The sequence below is a fragment of the Thermobia domestica genome, chromosome 8, assembly GCF_964235325.1.
Source record: "Thermobia domestica chromosome 8, izTheDome1.hap1.1, whole genome shotgun sequence".
In the NCBI taxonomy this organism is placed as follows: Eukaryota; Metazoa; Arthropoda; class Insecta; order Zygentoma; family Lepismatidae; genus Thermobia; species Thermobia domestica.
The window spans coordinates 10,325,058-10,342,232 of record NC_137461.1 but is presented as its reverse complement, the minus strand read 5'-3'; the positions used below and the strand labels follow the sequence as shown (position 1 = coordinate 10,342,232).

Genomic DNA, 17,175 nt, shown 5'->3' with positions numbered 1-17,175 from the left:
TCTGTTAGGAAAACCGACCAAATTACCTGGCTATGAAATCTTTTACACAGTGTGATCGGTAAACTGAATACTTGAATACTGATAAATGAATACTTGAAAATGTTTTCGTTTAGTTTCCTTTAATAAAAATTTTATCAGAGTTTTTGTTACGAATGTTTTAGCTTCCTTTTCTTTTTCTTTCTTAGTTGCACTCATCTTTCTCTATTAATAACATAATGTTTTTAAGTTAAGACTCTCGCTGGAGCAATGGTCTTAACTTAAAAACAAGTTCTCGACATTAGTGGTCGCCAAACTTATGGAGCTTCTGAGTTACCATATATACAGGTTTCTAAATCTTACTGTGATCTACCAATGAAAACAACTACGAGCTTTTTTTAAAAAAAAATCTTACATTGGTTTATTGCCTATAAATCTAGGCATCAAGGTTAGGCCAACAGGATCGTTAACACGACGTACCGAAAATGTCCCTGCGAACTATTAGTAGCTTGTGCTCGACAGTTTGGCGATCACTACTCTAGAGTATAGTGAGTAACCCAGGAAACAAATAAGTTAAGTTCTTATGACCATGCTCGAGGGTGATTTTAATATAATTATATGCGTCGGTTGAATCATTCATATCACATTGTTCAAAACACGCTAAGAATTTTGCAAGTATTGTAATTTAGACATTATAAAAGTTTCACAATTAATTATATATTTTTCTATATTGTAGCGGTGTACGGTTTTAAGATTTTATTTTGGTGATGGAAACTAAGATTTATTGGAATTAAAATTAAAGAGATTAAATTGAAGAAATAATGTAATGTTATGTCATATGAACACGTGCATTTGTTTATTTACGTAAATGGTTGTATTTGTGTTATGTTGTCACTGAAATAATGGCGAGACGCTAAGTCATCAGTTTGTTTGTTTTGTTTTGGTTTGTAAAGATGTAAACGAAATCTGTAATGTCATCAATGTGCAATCTAGTCTGTTAACATTGACACAATTTGAATATGGCACAACTTTCAGATCTGCAGCGATTGTTAGTCTGGGAATTTGATCACGATGTAATACGGGTTGAAACCAATGTTTCACCAATAGCTGAAGTAAACACAAATGAAAGACGTAGCGAATTCCAGTGTCTGGAATTGTGAACAAAAACCCATTGTTGGAGAGGATCTGGATCAGAAGGAGAAGAGAGACATTAGAAGAGAATTAGCAGCCTAACAGTGGTCTGTGATCCATTACGACCACAAGTAGATCAAGGGTGATCTACTCTCCATTCGACATCCAACCATAGCCCGCTAGTAATGGTTGGCTTTTAGTTGGTATTTAGTTGGAGACTACATACAGCCAACAATCCTGTCCAGGAGATCCAGAACCGAGGAGTACAAATCATCTATCCAGACACTCATCGTATAAAGCAGGTATGTGTGCCTCAGCTATGTGCGTGTTGATCGTGATACAATTTCTAGCCATTTACGATTTGTGATCTGATTTGTTATGCTACATTCACATCAAACATACACACAGACATCATGACAGCATTTAGATCAATACATTTATTAAATGAATCATAAAGTTTGTTATCATTTCCTCTCACTTTAAGTTAACCTACTCATTCTGGATAATGAGTAGTAGCAACTTCTAAAGTCACACTTTGTTCTTCCCCATGCTTTTACGACACGACGTTAGGAGGTTGTTAATATGTGTGTTTTCATCTTAATTACTTCTTACATTCATGCCCAGAGCAGTGGCGCAATCAGAATTTTATTTCGGGAGGGGCCAACTCTACCTAGTATAGTAGTTTGCAAACGACGTACTGCACCATTTGACATGGACAAAATTGAAAGTTTGAATTCTGCCCATCACAAGAAACTATTACCCTATTATTACCTATTATTACCCTATTATCCCTATTATTACCATGCCAAGTCCTTAAAATAAAAATTCAAATTTACAATTTACAATGATATCTCATGCCTCAATGCAGATTAAGAGCACTTGTCACGCACGGTGCGTGTGTGTGAGAGTTTGCGTATTTTTAAAGATACTGGACAAATAACAAGCAATAATGTTCTTTTTATTTTTTTTTTTAATTTTCACCATAATTTGTCTGCAACGCTGCTGTATAAGACAGGCCAGATTATTTTCGGGAGGGGCCTGGGCCCCCCGTGCTCATAGCTGGTTTTGCTGCTGGCCTAGAGGAAGAGTAAGTATCTTGCTCGAGCAAAAGTATTTATTTTAAGTTACTTGTTTAGTAAATTTTGAACAAATATATATATATATATATATATATATATATATATATATATATATATATATATATATATATCCAACAAGTTAATCTAAAACAAATAAATAACTACCTTTTTATCATTACATTATAGTTTTAATCATAAGAATGAATTTAATTGCTTAATATTTTGTTATTAGTACTTACTTCCTTGTCTTCCTTTATTCTTTCGCCTTTTCTTTTTCTTTTTTCTTTTGACTTTTCCTTCAGATATTGGTTTCTCACCAACTCCTTCTTTACCCAGAAGTTCATCACCTAAAAATTATGTGTTGGTTTGAAAGTGCTTTTTCCCAAAAGTTAAGGTACTTATTTTTACTATCTATAATTTGTTCAAAAAAGAAATATATCAATTTTAATTTGTACTTGTCTCTTGAAAAGTAGATGATTTGCATTTAGAAATTAACTGGCTCAAGTACTGACTTTCACTTATTAACAAAATCCACCTAAGTCGGGAATAGCCAAAGCATTTTCTTGATGTTACAATGATTGCATTATTATTATTATTATTATTATTATTAAGTGCTCTGCCCTTTGGCAGGTCCTGGAACTAATGAGTTTTTTTCTTCCTTCTTAATTTTCAGTTTGGACCTGGAAATGTTTCTTCCACGTTTCTCGATCCTCAGTTTCCTCTTTTAACTCTAAATATTTTCTTCTATTTTTCAAATAATCGATGAATTGTGTTTTTCTTCCTATTCCTCGCTTACCTTTCATCTTTCCTTCTATGGCGGTGAGAAGAAGATAATTTCTGCGCAAGATATGTCCAATCCAATTGGCCTTTCTACGAAGGATGGTTGTTAGAAGCGTCCTCTTCTCTCCTATCTCCTTTAAAACATCTTCGTTGTTACTCTTTCTGCCCATTTTATCTTCTCCATCCTCCTCCAACACCACATTTCGAAGCTCTCTAACTTCCATAATGTCCAAGTCTCTGAACCATAAAGTCCAATGCTCCATATATATAGCACTTGACCAATTTCTTCCTTAGTCTAATATTAATGCTGCTAGTTAAGAGTGGCCTTTTCTTGTTAAATTCTTCTTTGGCTATGACAATTCTCGACCTGATCTCTCTGGTGCAATACGTGTCTTTCGTCAAAATACTTCCCAGATATTTGAAATAGTCGACCTCTTCAAGTATTCTTTGTTCTTCTCTGATACGTAAGGGCAAATTATGCATTACCTATGAAAAAGGAAGCAAAGAAGTGCAGCGATCACAGAACTATTAGCCTTAATTCCCACACTGGAAAGATTATAGCGCGCATACTGAACAGGTGGCTGGAAAGTAAGGTAGAAGAGATCTTGGAGGAAGATAAATTCGGATTTCGGAAAGGAAAAGACACCATTGATGCCATTGGGTATATGAGAATTAACTCAGAACGAGTTCTTGACGTAAAGGAAGAGCTGTGTTTGTGTTTCATAGACTGGCAAAAAGCTTTTGCCAGTGTCAATTGGACGAAACTTCTGCAAATACTTAAATAAATTGGGGTCAACTAGAGAGACCGACGACTCATTCGCAACCTGTACATAGGACAACAAGTGAAGTTGCGCTTGACTGAAGAAAAACCGAATAGTGTAGAGATTGAAAGAGGAATCAGACAAGGATGTAGTATGTCGCCACAATTATTCAACATTTTCAGTAAATGTTTAAGGAAGGAAGCATTAATAAGAATTAGATTTCAAGATTGGAGGGTAGATAATTAACACGATCAGGTACGCAGAAAATACGGTTATTATAGCTAGAACCGCAGAAAGACTACAGGAGATGATTGACAAAATACTGGACACTGGGAAACTACATGGAATGGAAATCAACATCAAAAAATCGAAAGTCATGAGAATATTTCTTGGAAATGCGCCCTTACGGGTCAGAGTAGAACACAGACTTCAATACTTTCAAATATCTTGGAAGTATTTCGACGAAAGCCGCGTACTGCACCAAAGAGATCAGGTTGAGAATTTCCATAGCCAAAGAAGAATTCAAAAAGGAAAAGTCACTCTTAACTAGCAGCCCTAATATTGGACTACAGAAGAAACTGGTCAAGTGCTATATATGGAGTATTGGACTTTATGGGTCAGAGACTTGGACATTACAGAAGTTAGAGAAGAAATATTTAGAGAGCTTTAATATGTGGTATTGGAAGAGGATGGAGAAGATAAAATGAACAGAAAGAGTAACAAACGAAGATGTTTTAAAACGGATACGAAAGAAGAGGACGCTCCTAGCCTTCATCCTTCGTAGAAAGGCCAATTGAATTGGAAACATCTTGCCTAGAAATTGTCTTCTTCATACCGCCATAGAAGGAAAGATGGAAGGAAAGCGAGGAATGGGAAGAAGAAGAACACAAGTGATCGATTTGAAAAATAGAAGAAAATATTTTGAGTGAAAAGAGGAAGCTGAAAATCGAGAAACATGGAAGGAACATTTTTAGGCCCAGACTGAAAATTAAGAAGAAGTAAAGAATAAAATAATCCTGATTAGTCCCAGGACCTGCCGAAAGGCAGAATACTTAATAATAATATTAATAATAATACTCACAGATAGTTAGGATTTGTTGAACTGCTGATTACAAGATAAAGTTACCTAGAAAATTTAAATCAAAACTTTATTACTTCACTTTCAGAAGATAGCACAACTAACTTACCTGTACCTGGTTTACCCGGTTTATCATGACTGTCTCCTTGGCCAACTAAAATTTAAAAAAAAAAAAAAAAAAAAATAAGAAAAATAAAGAAATTATTTGATACTGATAGTAAAATTAATGCAACATTCAAGGAAAAATAGGTTATCAACAACATACATGTAGTGGTTACTCTTGCCTTGTATAAATTAATTACTACGTTTCATGTTGAAATGTGAATTGAAAAATTTGACAGATTAGTAGTCTGTTACGACCAGCCTGTTTTGTGTTACGCACATAGAAAGGTTGGAGTTCCTCCAAAGGTCTGTTGTTAGGGGAGTGCACACTAAATTCTGATTCTATTCAATCACATGATTACAATAGACTGAATAACAAATGTATAAAAGGATCATTATGATTTATTGTCTGGTTGTTAGAGCGTTATGCATAAATAGAATATACTAGTGTTCGAGTCTCAGGAGCAGAGATTCACACCATACAAAGCTTCTTATTGGTTGAAAATTAACTGCAGCACTATGAATCAAACCGTTCAAACCGTACGTTTGCACATAATCCTTCTTTCAGAAATGCAACATCTAGAAGTATTATTAAATGATCGTGTGGAAACCATTTAGAATCCATAGATCTTTATTACTGACGTAACACACTTTGAGATAAAGTATAATATACACCATTATTCACATGCATAGATCGTAAGTCACGTACATAAGGCAAACAAGAAATATCATGTGGAGTCAGGGCCTAAAATTGAGTGGAGTACTCCACACTTTGTGGAACTGTAGGAAAGAAGTGTGGAACTGTAATTCTTAAAGTGTGGAGTGGTATTAATGTGAGTACCTTACTTTTCTCGGATTATGCATTTAAAAGCGTTTAGTGTGTCAAACTAAGTCTTACTGATTCAATACATTCATTATGCAATGGGTTATTCAATTCCATATAATTGCCAGTATATGACATTAAGCCAGAGTTAATACGTATAGGTGTCTCCTAGATGGCAGGGGAAACCGATTGCCAATTTTGAGGTGAAGAACTTTTTAACTATATTTAGTTTTCAAACGTTTTCGGTTGCATTCATATAGTTTTAAAATATGCAACTAACTGCACGTTTATCTGTTGTTTCAATAGGACATTACACTTTTCCGATATAATGAAATGTATTGTTTTGTAGATAAAAATTACACGATACTTTGAACCCGTTATAGAAATATGTACTACCAGAGATAACATACATCAATAACCGCCAAAAATTTAGCCGAAGCCCAGCGTTACGAAAATCAGTAGAAAGAGTAATGTTTTCCAGAGTGACTTCGATAGTTACTGATAGTGAAAACATGAATACAGGAGAACACAAAGGAATGTGGAAATTGTTAACTGATGAAAGAGTTGCTTCAGGTGAAATGTTGCCTCTGTTGAAAATTTGATGTGTTGCCCATCGCATTAATTTAGCATGGAAAGATATCACCAAGAATGTCCAAGAAGTTTCATCTCTCATATAAGCGGCATCTGGACTGTGTGCTTTCTATCACTCTTCAGGGCAGCGAACGAAAATTTAACGATGGTAGCTTCAGAGAATAACTTAGAAGTTTTGCACTACCCAGAATATTTTGACGTCAGGTGGACAAAATTTTCATTCAGTATGCTCACTACTCGCCTTTACTTGTAAACGGAAAGCCATGTATGTAATGAAGCCAATGGTCATATGCGTAAATGGATAGAAGTAGATCACCTTCATCTTCTGTGTCTTGTGACAGACACTCTATATGTTTTCAAGAACTGCCAGCAGAAGTTTGAGAGTGATGAAATGTTTCTTTTGGACATAATAACAAATAAAAATAGAACTGTAGCACAATTGAAGAGTATGAAAGAGAAACCTCTGTTAGGCGGGTGGGAAAAAAAGTTTTTAAACGAACGTGTGCAAGAGAACGTCAACGGAGAAATACAGTACTCATTACATAGTATTCAACTTCATCGTAACACACGTCGCAATAAATCCCATAACAGATATGTCAGTGAGAAAAGAGATTTTACAGTAGTACGCTACGAAGTCCTGGATTCCATAATTAACTTTGTTAGTCAGCGTTTGCTGTATGAAGACAGTACAGCTCACAGATGACGAGAAGAACCCTAAAACAGGAAAAGCGAGGAAAGGTCAACGACACGGTCAGTCCATTTTCGGTTTTTGAGGTGTGGTCTGTACTTAGATGTCGTCTGCTACTCCGGGTAGTTATCTGTGTGCTATTCCGTAGTGTCATTTGAAACCTCCGTGTGAAAAGTGGACGAGCCCATACCTACGTCACACTACTTCTGCTAGGATCCTTCTCGTCATCTGTAAGCTGTATTGTTGCTTTGGAGCCTTTGCGTGTTTTGCAAGAGGATGTAGCTGATGATGCCCTAAAAGAATGCCACAAAGTTATTTGTCTTGATACAGATTTTTTGCAGTTCGCAATGCAATATAGAGAGGCATCATTGTGCGTGCAGTATGTTGAAAGGTCTGGACGCTAAAAGCCTTCTCATGAAAATCTGTGGAAATCAGTCATTTCATGCTCTGTCAACAAGTCTAGCCCGAGTTGTTCCTTCGAAACCATCTTCTTCTGATGTTGAAAGACTTATATTATAAGTGACTACAACATAATGAAAACAGATAATAGACTGTCTTTAGCTCCCACTACTGTGAAAAATTACCTTCACGTTAATATAAATATGGGTCCGTTGCAAGATTTTAGCCCAACCCCTGCTGTTATGAAATGGCTGGCCAGAAAGGAAAGGCGTTTTGAAGTTGGTAGGAAGTCAAAGGAACAGCCCTGGTATAACGGTGTATTTGCCTCGGTAGAATACAGACTGAGACAGCGTGATGATCACGGAAAAATGACAGTGAAATTCTTATGTAAGAAAAAGTGACTTTTTTCTTCCAGTGTGACTATTTTTCTTATCGGTTTGTTTCCTGTATTTTATGGTTTAATACAATACAATTAAATATGTATCCTAATGTGCCTTTAATTTTGTTTGCTCTGGATACCAAAATTTTCCTAAATAATAATAATAACAATAATAATAATAATAATAATAATAATAATAATAATAATAATAATAATAATAATAATAATAATAATAATAATAATAATAATTTTTGGTCGCAGGTAAACATGATGTACTGGACAGAACACTGATTATATGTCTAAACAAATGCTGACTAAACTAGTTTTTCTATACTATATAAAATTTTTACCAGTGTGGAGCTATGATTTCGTTGAATTTTAGGCCCTGTGTGGAGTACCACACGGATCCGTATTAACGCCGCTATTGTTTTTGATATACATTAACGACCTACCAAGTAATATTGCTCCAGCAGAACTATCCCTTTATGTACAGTAGATGACGCTAATATAATAGTAAAGGGGAAAAGAAATAACGATGTTGAAGGTAGTGCAAGTGAAACCGTTTGTAAACTATCTCACTGGATTCAAGGAAATAAGCTTAAATTAAACATTGAAAAGAGATAAGCAATTAATTTTCATGACCTGTGCAACAATAATGCACAGTCCGTGGATATTTTAATTGAAAATAACAAAATAGACTATGTGTAGTCAATCAAGTTCTTAGGAATATGGATAGATAAAAATCTTTCCTGAGATGTGCACATAACTAAGCTTAGTAAAAAATAAAAGATTTATTTCACAATTTAAGTATTTAAAAACATTTAAAGATTCTACTTTAAAAACAATTTACTTTAGGTTATTCCAATCGAATTTAGCATATGACATTATATTTTGGGGAAATACACACAAAGCTGAAGTATTTTTTACAATACAGAAACGAATAAGAAGAATGATGACAACTCCTAAACCAGAGAATAACTACAAACTAATATTTAAAAAAACTTTCTATACTTCCAGTATCCTGTTTGTATATCTTCAATTTACTGATATTTGTAAAGAGACATCTAGAGAGTGTTATTACGCGAGTAGAAGAACAACATAATCATAATACAAGAAATAAACAAAACTGTTCTATTGTAGAACACAGAACTGCATGTATTAAATGAAAAAAGATGTAAATACGCAGGGATCATACTTTATAATAAAATTCCCAAGGATATAAAGACTCAGGACTCTATTACTAAATTTAAAAAATAATTACAGAAATATTTATTATAACACTGCTTTTACACAGTAGAAGAACAATACATGAATTGCGAACTGCATAAAATTTTACACGATCTACAGTAAATTAGTGCAATTACTTGTTTTTAGCATTAGATATATGTACAAGGGTTTCTACTTACACTGTAAGTAATAATTACTTAATCTAACGTTATTTTTAATAATGATATGTAAAATGAAAAGTATAATCATTAACCTAGTGTAATTGGCATTATTATTGCTTCTTTTACTTTTATCGTTATACAGAGTGTACCAAAAGTAATGGTGAAAAATGAAACCACAGATTCCTAGCACCAAACCAAAAAAAATATTTATATGACGTATAGTCCGGAAATGGATAGGGGTGGAGCTAGACAGCTTCGAATGTGGGAGGGAAAGCAACTTCACACCTCCCAGTGGAATAATGGTAGGAGTTAGGAACGGAGTTCATAAAGATATAAATCGGCTTGACATGTTAAATGCATGTCACATAATGGCGCCAGATATTCTCCAAACGTCACTTACAGATTCACCGAGTGTCTGTACGGCAGGGGTAGTGAAATGGTGCAGTAAAGATGGAAACCATACAGAAGAAAAATCTTAACAATGGCACGATTTCACGCAACAGGAAGTCAAAGGAAAGATCACTTAGCATGGCTGCATAATCTCAAGGGGCCGTTGAATGTGGTATAGCAAATAGAAACTTGCAGAGAGAGAGTGTAGAAATAAAAACATGTAACTAGTCGTGCAATGTACTGAAATAACAGGTAGAATCCACAACGACGTACTATATTTGTAACGTAGTAATAGCATTACAAACTACTAGGTCATACGTGCTAACATAAACGTTCATACAGAAGATATTCAAAGTACTGTCCTCTTACATTTATGCAACATGCTAATCTTGAGTTTCGAATGCACTCCATCACTCACGGTGTGTTGCGTAACTGTTCACACTAATCTTCAATGCCGGTTTGTAAATCGGCAAGTTCCATTCCTTAAGTGTGAAGTTCCTTTCCTCCATATTCGAATCTGTCTATCTCCGCCCCTGTCCACTTCCGGACTATATGTCATATAAATTTTGTTTCTTGTTTTGCTATCAGGAATTTGTGGTTTTATTTTTTACCATTACTTTTGGGACAGCCTGTATATAAATGATATGTCTACTTCAAATGCATTGTAATACAGTGCTAAATGTATTAAAACAGGACGAAAATACAATACAATTATTTATATTATAGAAAGAATATTTCTAAAATTTGTTATAAACAACATTATTTCTTTAAATACGGTGAATAGAATAAAAAAATCGTAATTACTCTCTTCTTCCCCTGTTTCCTCCCCTATTTCGGGCCCCAATTGTTCTTTTATCTTCCCTTTCTTGCCCTTCTTCCTTCTACGCTTTAGTTTCTTCCGCCTCCTTTTGGGCTTCCCTTCACCTTCAACTGAAAACAACAAAAGTACAGTAAAATATTAAAAATAAATGTATGGTTAATTTAACTAATTGATGATATTAAAAATGGAATTTCTTATTCATCATTTTAATTCCAAAATAACTGCACAAGGTTTCAAGTACTTGATGGAATGCAAATAGCTTGAAAATAAAATAAATTATCATATGTTGAAATTGAGTTGAGTTTAGTTTATTTTAGTTCAGCGTCCCTTTCAGCAGCGAGGCTATATGAGACGTACTGATAAAAGTGGAATCCGAACCACATGAGCTCCTGCCGGGAATCGAACCCGGGTCTCAGACCCCAATATGTTGAAATTGATTTTTTTTAATAGTAATTTAACGTCCCATTGTTATATCCATTGGGTTAAATGAGACATAATTAATGAATGTGAAATTAAAATTTTTGTGCTCTCCCACTGGGAACCGAACCCAGAGTCAGAAAATACATGCTAGCCACTAGACCAGTGCGAAGGGCAAATTATCATACACAGTGCAGCCCACTTATAACGAACTCGGTAATAGCAAATTGTTAGATATTAAGAATATAAATGAAATCACTGTCATACCGCCTATTTAAAACATGAAAGAAGTGACCGTATACTGCGAATAATATTTTCTGTAAAGACCGCTTATAGCGAAGTTTTCAGAAGGGGATCATGTTTTCTTTTCTTCTGCTCGTGGATAACTCAGGTACCGCAAAACTGATTTCCATAGCTGTTGTCGCTGTGCAAACCAGGCATGATTCACTCCTCCCCCTCCCACTCGGAAGATAGCAGAAATCGCTCCGTGTGCAGATATTTCCGGCAACACGCGTCCATCAGAGTTCAAGGTCGAGGTTAAAAATAAATCTCTGTTTTCATTGGAGCTCATTGTGTTAGACGTGGAGAGAAAGTGAGGTGCGTTTTTCGGTAGCTGTAAGGTAGGAACACACCGCAAGTTGATTTTTTTTATTACAAACTTCTTCAAGCGTGCCTGAACAGGTACGATGAACTGCAATATGTACGATAGGCTAAATAACAGCGAAAGTAAGAAAATTATCTTCAACTGTAATACTATACTGCTATATATTCTTTTCTAAACGTATCTCCATGCTATCTAATCCTTTGTTTTTTCCATCATGCGGAAAAAGTCATGAGTTTGCTTATAACGAAGTTCGGATGTAAAGAACTCATTGTGTTGGTCTCCTGAAATTCGTTATAAGTGGGCTGCACTGTATTGTATTGTAATGAATTTCCTTTTATGGATCACATCCAGTTAAGCTTCATTTGTCGCGACACTCCTATAATTCAAAACGTTGATGTACTTTCCCGTTATCAACTTATATTACCTAATTAAAATGAAACAAGGATAACTCAAAACATAAATTTGGCCCCGCGAAGCGTAGTCGCTAATACTCTCGGCTTTGGTGCAAGTGTTCCCGGGTTCGATTCCCGATGGGGACACTCGATCGAAAGGTGTAACAGCTTTTTCAGGCAAGCCATCCTGACTGAGGTTTTCGTGGATTTTCCTCATTAACACCAGGCAAATGCCGAGATGGTATCTGACATAAAGTCAGACTCTACTTTCTTCCTTTCCCCCTCCTTTCTTTTCGAATTTCCCGGGTATTGTGATCGCCGAGGGACGTTATTGCTTGATGTGTGATGGGCTAACATGGCCATAGATACCAAAAGCCTAGAAATCTAATTCCTAATCCTAATCCTAGTGACGGGTTAACATGGCCCTAGATGCTGAAAACCCAGAAATCTAATTCCTAATCCTAATCCTAGTGACGTTTTAATATGGCCCTGGATCCTGAGAACCCAGAAATCTAATTCCTAATCTTAATCCTAGTGACGGGTTAACATGGCCCTAGATGCCGAAAGCCCAGAAAACTAATTCCTAATCCTAATCCTAGTGACGGATTAACATGGCCCTAGATGCTGAAAAACCCAGAAATCTAATTCCTAATTCTAATCCTAGTGACAGTTTAACATGGCCCTGGATGCTGAAAACCCAGAAATCTAATTCCTAATCCTAATCCTAGTGACGGTTAACATGGCCCTAGATGACAAAAGCCCGTAAATCTAATTCCTAATCCTAAGACCAGTGCTGGCAGCGGAGCGAAACGTGAAGCATGATTCACCCTAATCAACATGGAAACACAGTAGTTTTCTAGTGTTTTTTCAGAATTAATCCGTATCTTTATCAAAATACAATAGTTTTTTTTCTTATTTTTATTCGTCCAACTGTTTGCATTTCTTATTGCATCAGACGAAGGATCACAAAAGGACTGAAAAGCTCGTACAGTTAACATTGAAAAGGCCTATCCGGTTCCAATGGTTGAACAGACTTTGAGAAAGCTGACTGAAATTCAGCTCAAATGTAGAAGAAACTATGTAAATTCTAAATTCCAAAAACAAATTGTCGTAAAATGAATGGAACGTAGTCAAAAAAAAAAAAAGAAACATTAACATTAATATCAATGGAAAACAAATGAAAAATAAATGACTCCTCCACATATGTCAAAAACCAAAAGAGGAAAATGGCTGAATTTCAGCTTAAATATGGAAGAAACTATGTAGAATCTATATTCCAGAAACAAGTTGACCTAAAATGGATGAAACATAGTCCAAAAAACAGCACGAAACATTGACATTAATGTCAGTGGAAAATTAAAGAAAATCAAATAATTCCTCCCATTATATCAAAAACCAAAACCTTATATGCATAGCACGTAAGGTAAATATAGATAGAGGATTGTGTAAAGTCAATTGTTTGAGTAAAAGCAATAATAGTGATAAAGTATATGCATCTTCTTCGAATAACTCAGGGCGTCCCACGCGGAGATTATCTTTGAAATATCTCACATCTGGGTTTGGAATCTCCAGACTTGATTAAGCACGCAACGTGACTTTTTGACTGATCACACCACACAGTCTGGTCCTTATGGCAAACCGGATAGGCTCTTTGTAATGGTAAGTATTTGAAGGTTACTTGAACAATATAGTTTTATTGATATTTCTTTGTGCGCAATATTCAACACATCGATAATGGTAGTTCAAAACATAACAAAGTAAAAATGAAACTTTCCAAATCCCTGACATTGTGATAACTTTTAGTCTGATCTTACTTATTTGTTGAAAAATCTGACTAAATTTAGACTTAGAATATTATTTCTATTGTCATGAATAAAACTTGAACTGAGAATATCACTTAAGCATTTGATGGATAGTACACGGGAATTAGTTGTGTAATATATGCATTGTGATTCACGTAAAGAAACAGATTTAGTAGTGAGTCTTTTATTCAGTTAACAGTGAATTTTCTTACTCAGTTCTTCCCTGGTTTTCTCCAGGTCTTGACCTCCTGGTCCGCCTCCTAGTGCTCCACCTATAATAAATTCCAATATGAAGTTAAATCAATATACTGTAATTGGTATAAATCATTAAAACAAAATCAAAACCATTCAAAAATTAGCTAGAAATAACGCACAGCCTCTGAGCAAAGCACAGTGTTTCTATTAAAATATCGATGTGTAATAATTTTGCCAAACTAACTACACCTTTGGCTTCAGAGATGTGTAATAGTTTTGCAAAACTAACTACACCTTTGGCTTTACCAGATGTGCTACGGATAATGTCTGATGAAGCCAAAGGTCTAGCTAGGTGGCGAAAGTATTATATATAGATATTTTAGTAAAAACACTAGCGTTAGTTACACGCTTCGCTGGGTTAAATTCAGAAAAAAAAATAGTATATCTTCTCTTAGTCTGTCACTTCTTAATATTACTAAAGCGCTCTCTGATATCGGCCATTTTCGTTCATTTTTATATTTCTCCCCCTTCTCCACCCCCAAGTTGCGGGGCTGAATTTGGATTTAAACAGCATCGGAAGTGTCACTGTTTATCTCAACGATCCCGTAAACAATGAATTCGACAATAATATTGCTTATATATATATATATATATATATATATATATATATATCCCTTCTCCTCCCCCAAGTAGCTGGGCTAAATTTGAGTTTAAATAGTATCGGAAGTGTCACTGTTCATCTTAACGACCCCAAACATTGGATTCGACATTAATATCGTGCATTTTCGTTCATTTTTAAGTGCCTCTCCCCTCCCCTAAGTTACACCGTTAAAGTGATATGATAAAAACCATCACAAGTCCAAACTTCATCTATGTTGAAAATTTGATCGAGATCAGTTTCGTAGTTCAAGAGATTACGAGTCACAAAAATGTTACTTTCAATTTTATAATATACCCCGTAGATTATGCTTTGCTCGAAGGCTGCGTGTTATTTCTATTTTGAATTACTAAAGCAAAGCTACCATGAAACAGATAGTGAAATAACCAGAAGTTTGTCAGTAAAACTGTGGGTCAGACGACGTACGTCTGATGAAATATTTCACTTCAATCTCTCTTATCCTAAAGATTAAAATCATGGCTCGTACTAAGCCCATTTTGTTGGAAAATATGCACCGATAATTTAAGCTACAAAGTTCTCCAAAATGTTGCTGTTAAATGCCTATTTATAAAATTCTTTTCAAAGTCTGACAAAAATCCCATTAAACAATTATGACAATTTTAGTTTTACACACACACACACACAAACACACACACACACACATATATATATATATATATATATATGTATATATATATATATATATATATATATACGTTAGGGTGTTTCATTTTGTAAGGAAAAAAATAGAATGTAAAATTTTTGCAGACTTTGCCTACGCCTCGAGTCACATTAATGTAAAAGATATATATGCCAAATTTCAAGAAGATTGGATAATATTTAAAGGTTGCGCACTTTGATAAGTTTTATACAAATAGGCAAAAAATTTGATTTTGCAAAGTTAATTATTTGTATTGGGAAAACTATAAATCACAAACATCGTGCCCAAGGCTCTTTGCAGTTGCGATAAATGAAGTATTTGCTTCTGTAGTAGAGAGCTGTTCTCGATCCCAAGTAGACGTGAGTGTCTCATCGACAGGTTTTCAATCTCGAACTTAAACGTACTACTTTTTTCGTTGCTAGAGGAAAAAACTCGGCCTCTTCGTTAATAGGTGCTGATGATGATGGAGATATGTCTTCCTCTTCCAGTATAACTGTCTTCTTGATTTCAGAGATAGCTTTGTATTAATGTTTATTCTTAGACAATTCATATTTTCTTCTTTCCTGCACTTAGTTCTTATTTTCAAGGTTAGAACCTTGTCTATTCCATTCAATGATGAATTCATACGATCTTTTTCTTGTAACCTTCTTCTTGTCATATGCTAGTCATGTCCATCATATTCTGCCAGGAAATATAAAATAATTCAACGTGATCACCTTTCCAAGTCTACCGTTTCATATTTACTTTGTCTGTGTTTCTCGATTTCTCTTTACCCAGAGTTTGGTATTCTTTGTGCAGGTTGTATACACCAGAATGGATATTCTCCCCCATCTTAACAGGGATATTTTGCTTTAATCCACTCGTCCTGTATTTTAGTACTGGTAGATTTAGCAGCATCTGAAAGTGTTTCTTTCATTTCCTTGTGATGGTAAATAAAAACTAATAATACTTGTTCTTTTGAAGGGAGCCGAGCTCCTAAAAGCTCACCACTAGGCACCTTTTCTAGCATCCAAATTCCTCCTTTGGTTACCCTTTTAAAACCCAATTACCTGCAAAAGACTAAAAAAATACATAACAAGCTCATTAGTACAAAGCACTTCAACATTAAAAATTTCACTATTTTGAGATAAAAGTGACCAATGTGTGCAACCCTTCAATATTATCCAATCTTCTTGAAATATATATATATATATATATATATATATATTGAATTTGGTAAACGTTTCTTCATTTTCTTCTATAAAGCATCAACTAAATCTCAGTTTTCGAAATATTATCTTTATTTATTTATTTATTTATTTATTTATTTATTTACTATTTTTATTTTTATTTATTTTATTTTATTTTATTTATTTATTTATTTATTTATTTTTTGCTTTATTTGTAATATTACTTCTATTTGAATTAAGGGAAACTTCCATTAATTATATTCGGCTAAATGTATACCTCTGCCAGATTCTGCAAGTGGAGCTGCTCCTGGGGCGCCACCTATATTTCCTGAAATTCAGTAGAACAAGTACACGTTTTAATCTTTCAATAGTATAGCAAAGTCAAATTTATTTATTACGAACAAAACAAAACAAAAGACAATCACATAAACATCAAAGAACACTGGACAAGTTTTGAAGAGACAGGAAAGCAGGAAAGGGATTTTTTTCTAAATGTTGATAGAATCTATATGCTCTGAAGTACTTGAAGCATTGTCATGATGGCATTCAAATTTCTTAATATTTGTAAGCAAAACCTTATTTTTAAGCAAAATATGTTGTTTCTCGATATCTTCGTTACGTAATCTAACCTTACAATCTTTGTGTTCTTACAAAGTCGTTCGTAATGTACGTAAGTGCTAAGGAAAGTGTGTTTTCGTGCACAGAACGATCTCCTCTCGTTGAAAGCTGAAAATATTGGTTAGTCTTATCAGTCACGTAAGTTATATTAACACCTAGTGTAAAGACTTGGCTTGTGTTCGCTTGAACTGGCTGTTTGACAACCAATTGGCATGGCCATAGCTAGTGCGATAACTATATAACCAAACGTTCCCACTATCGCCACTATCAAGAT

General features: G+C 34.7%; 1 protein-coding gene across 1 annotated transcript in view; it reads right to left on the bottom strand.

The window, feature by feature from the left end:
- The window catches only part of LOC145692684 (uncharacterized), a 279,895-nt gene that overhangs the window by 214,578 nt on the left and 48,142 nt on the right, over nucleotides 1-17,175 (bottom strand). Inside the window, exons 12-16 of the mRNA XM_081768066.1 lie at nucleotides 16,561-16,611; nucleotides 13,813-13,872; nucleotides 10,370-10,495; nucleotides 4,915-4,959; nucleotides 2,426-2,533 (exon numbers count right to left, since the gene is read on the bottom strand). Coding sequence (XP_081624192.1) covers nucleotides 2,426-2,533; nucleotides 4,915-4,959; nucleotides 10,370-10,495; nucleotides 13,813-13,872; nucleotides 16,561-16,611 — 390 coding nt within the window. The remainder of the gene's footprint in view (nucleotides 1-2,425; nucleotides 2,534-4,914; nucleotides 4,960-10,369; nucleotides 10,496-13,812; nucleotides 13,873-16,560; nucleotides 16,612-17,175) is intronic.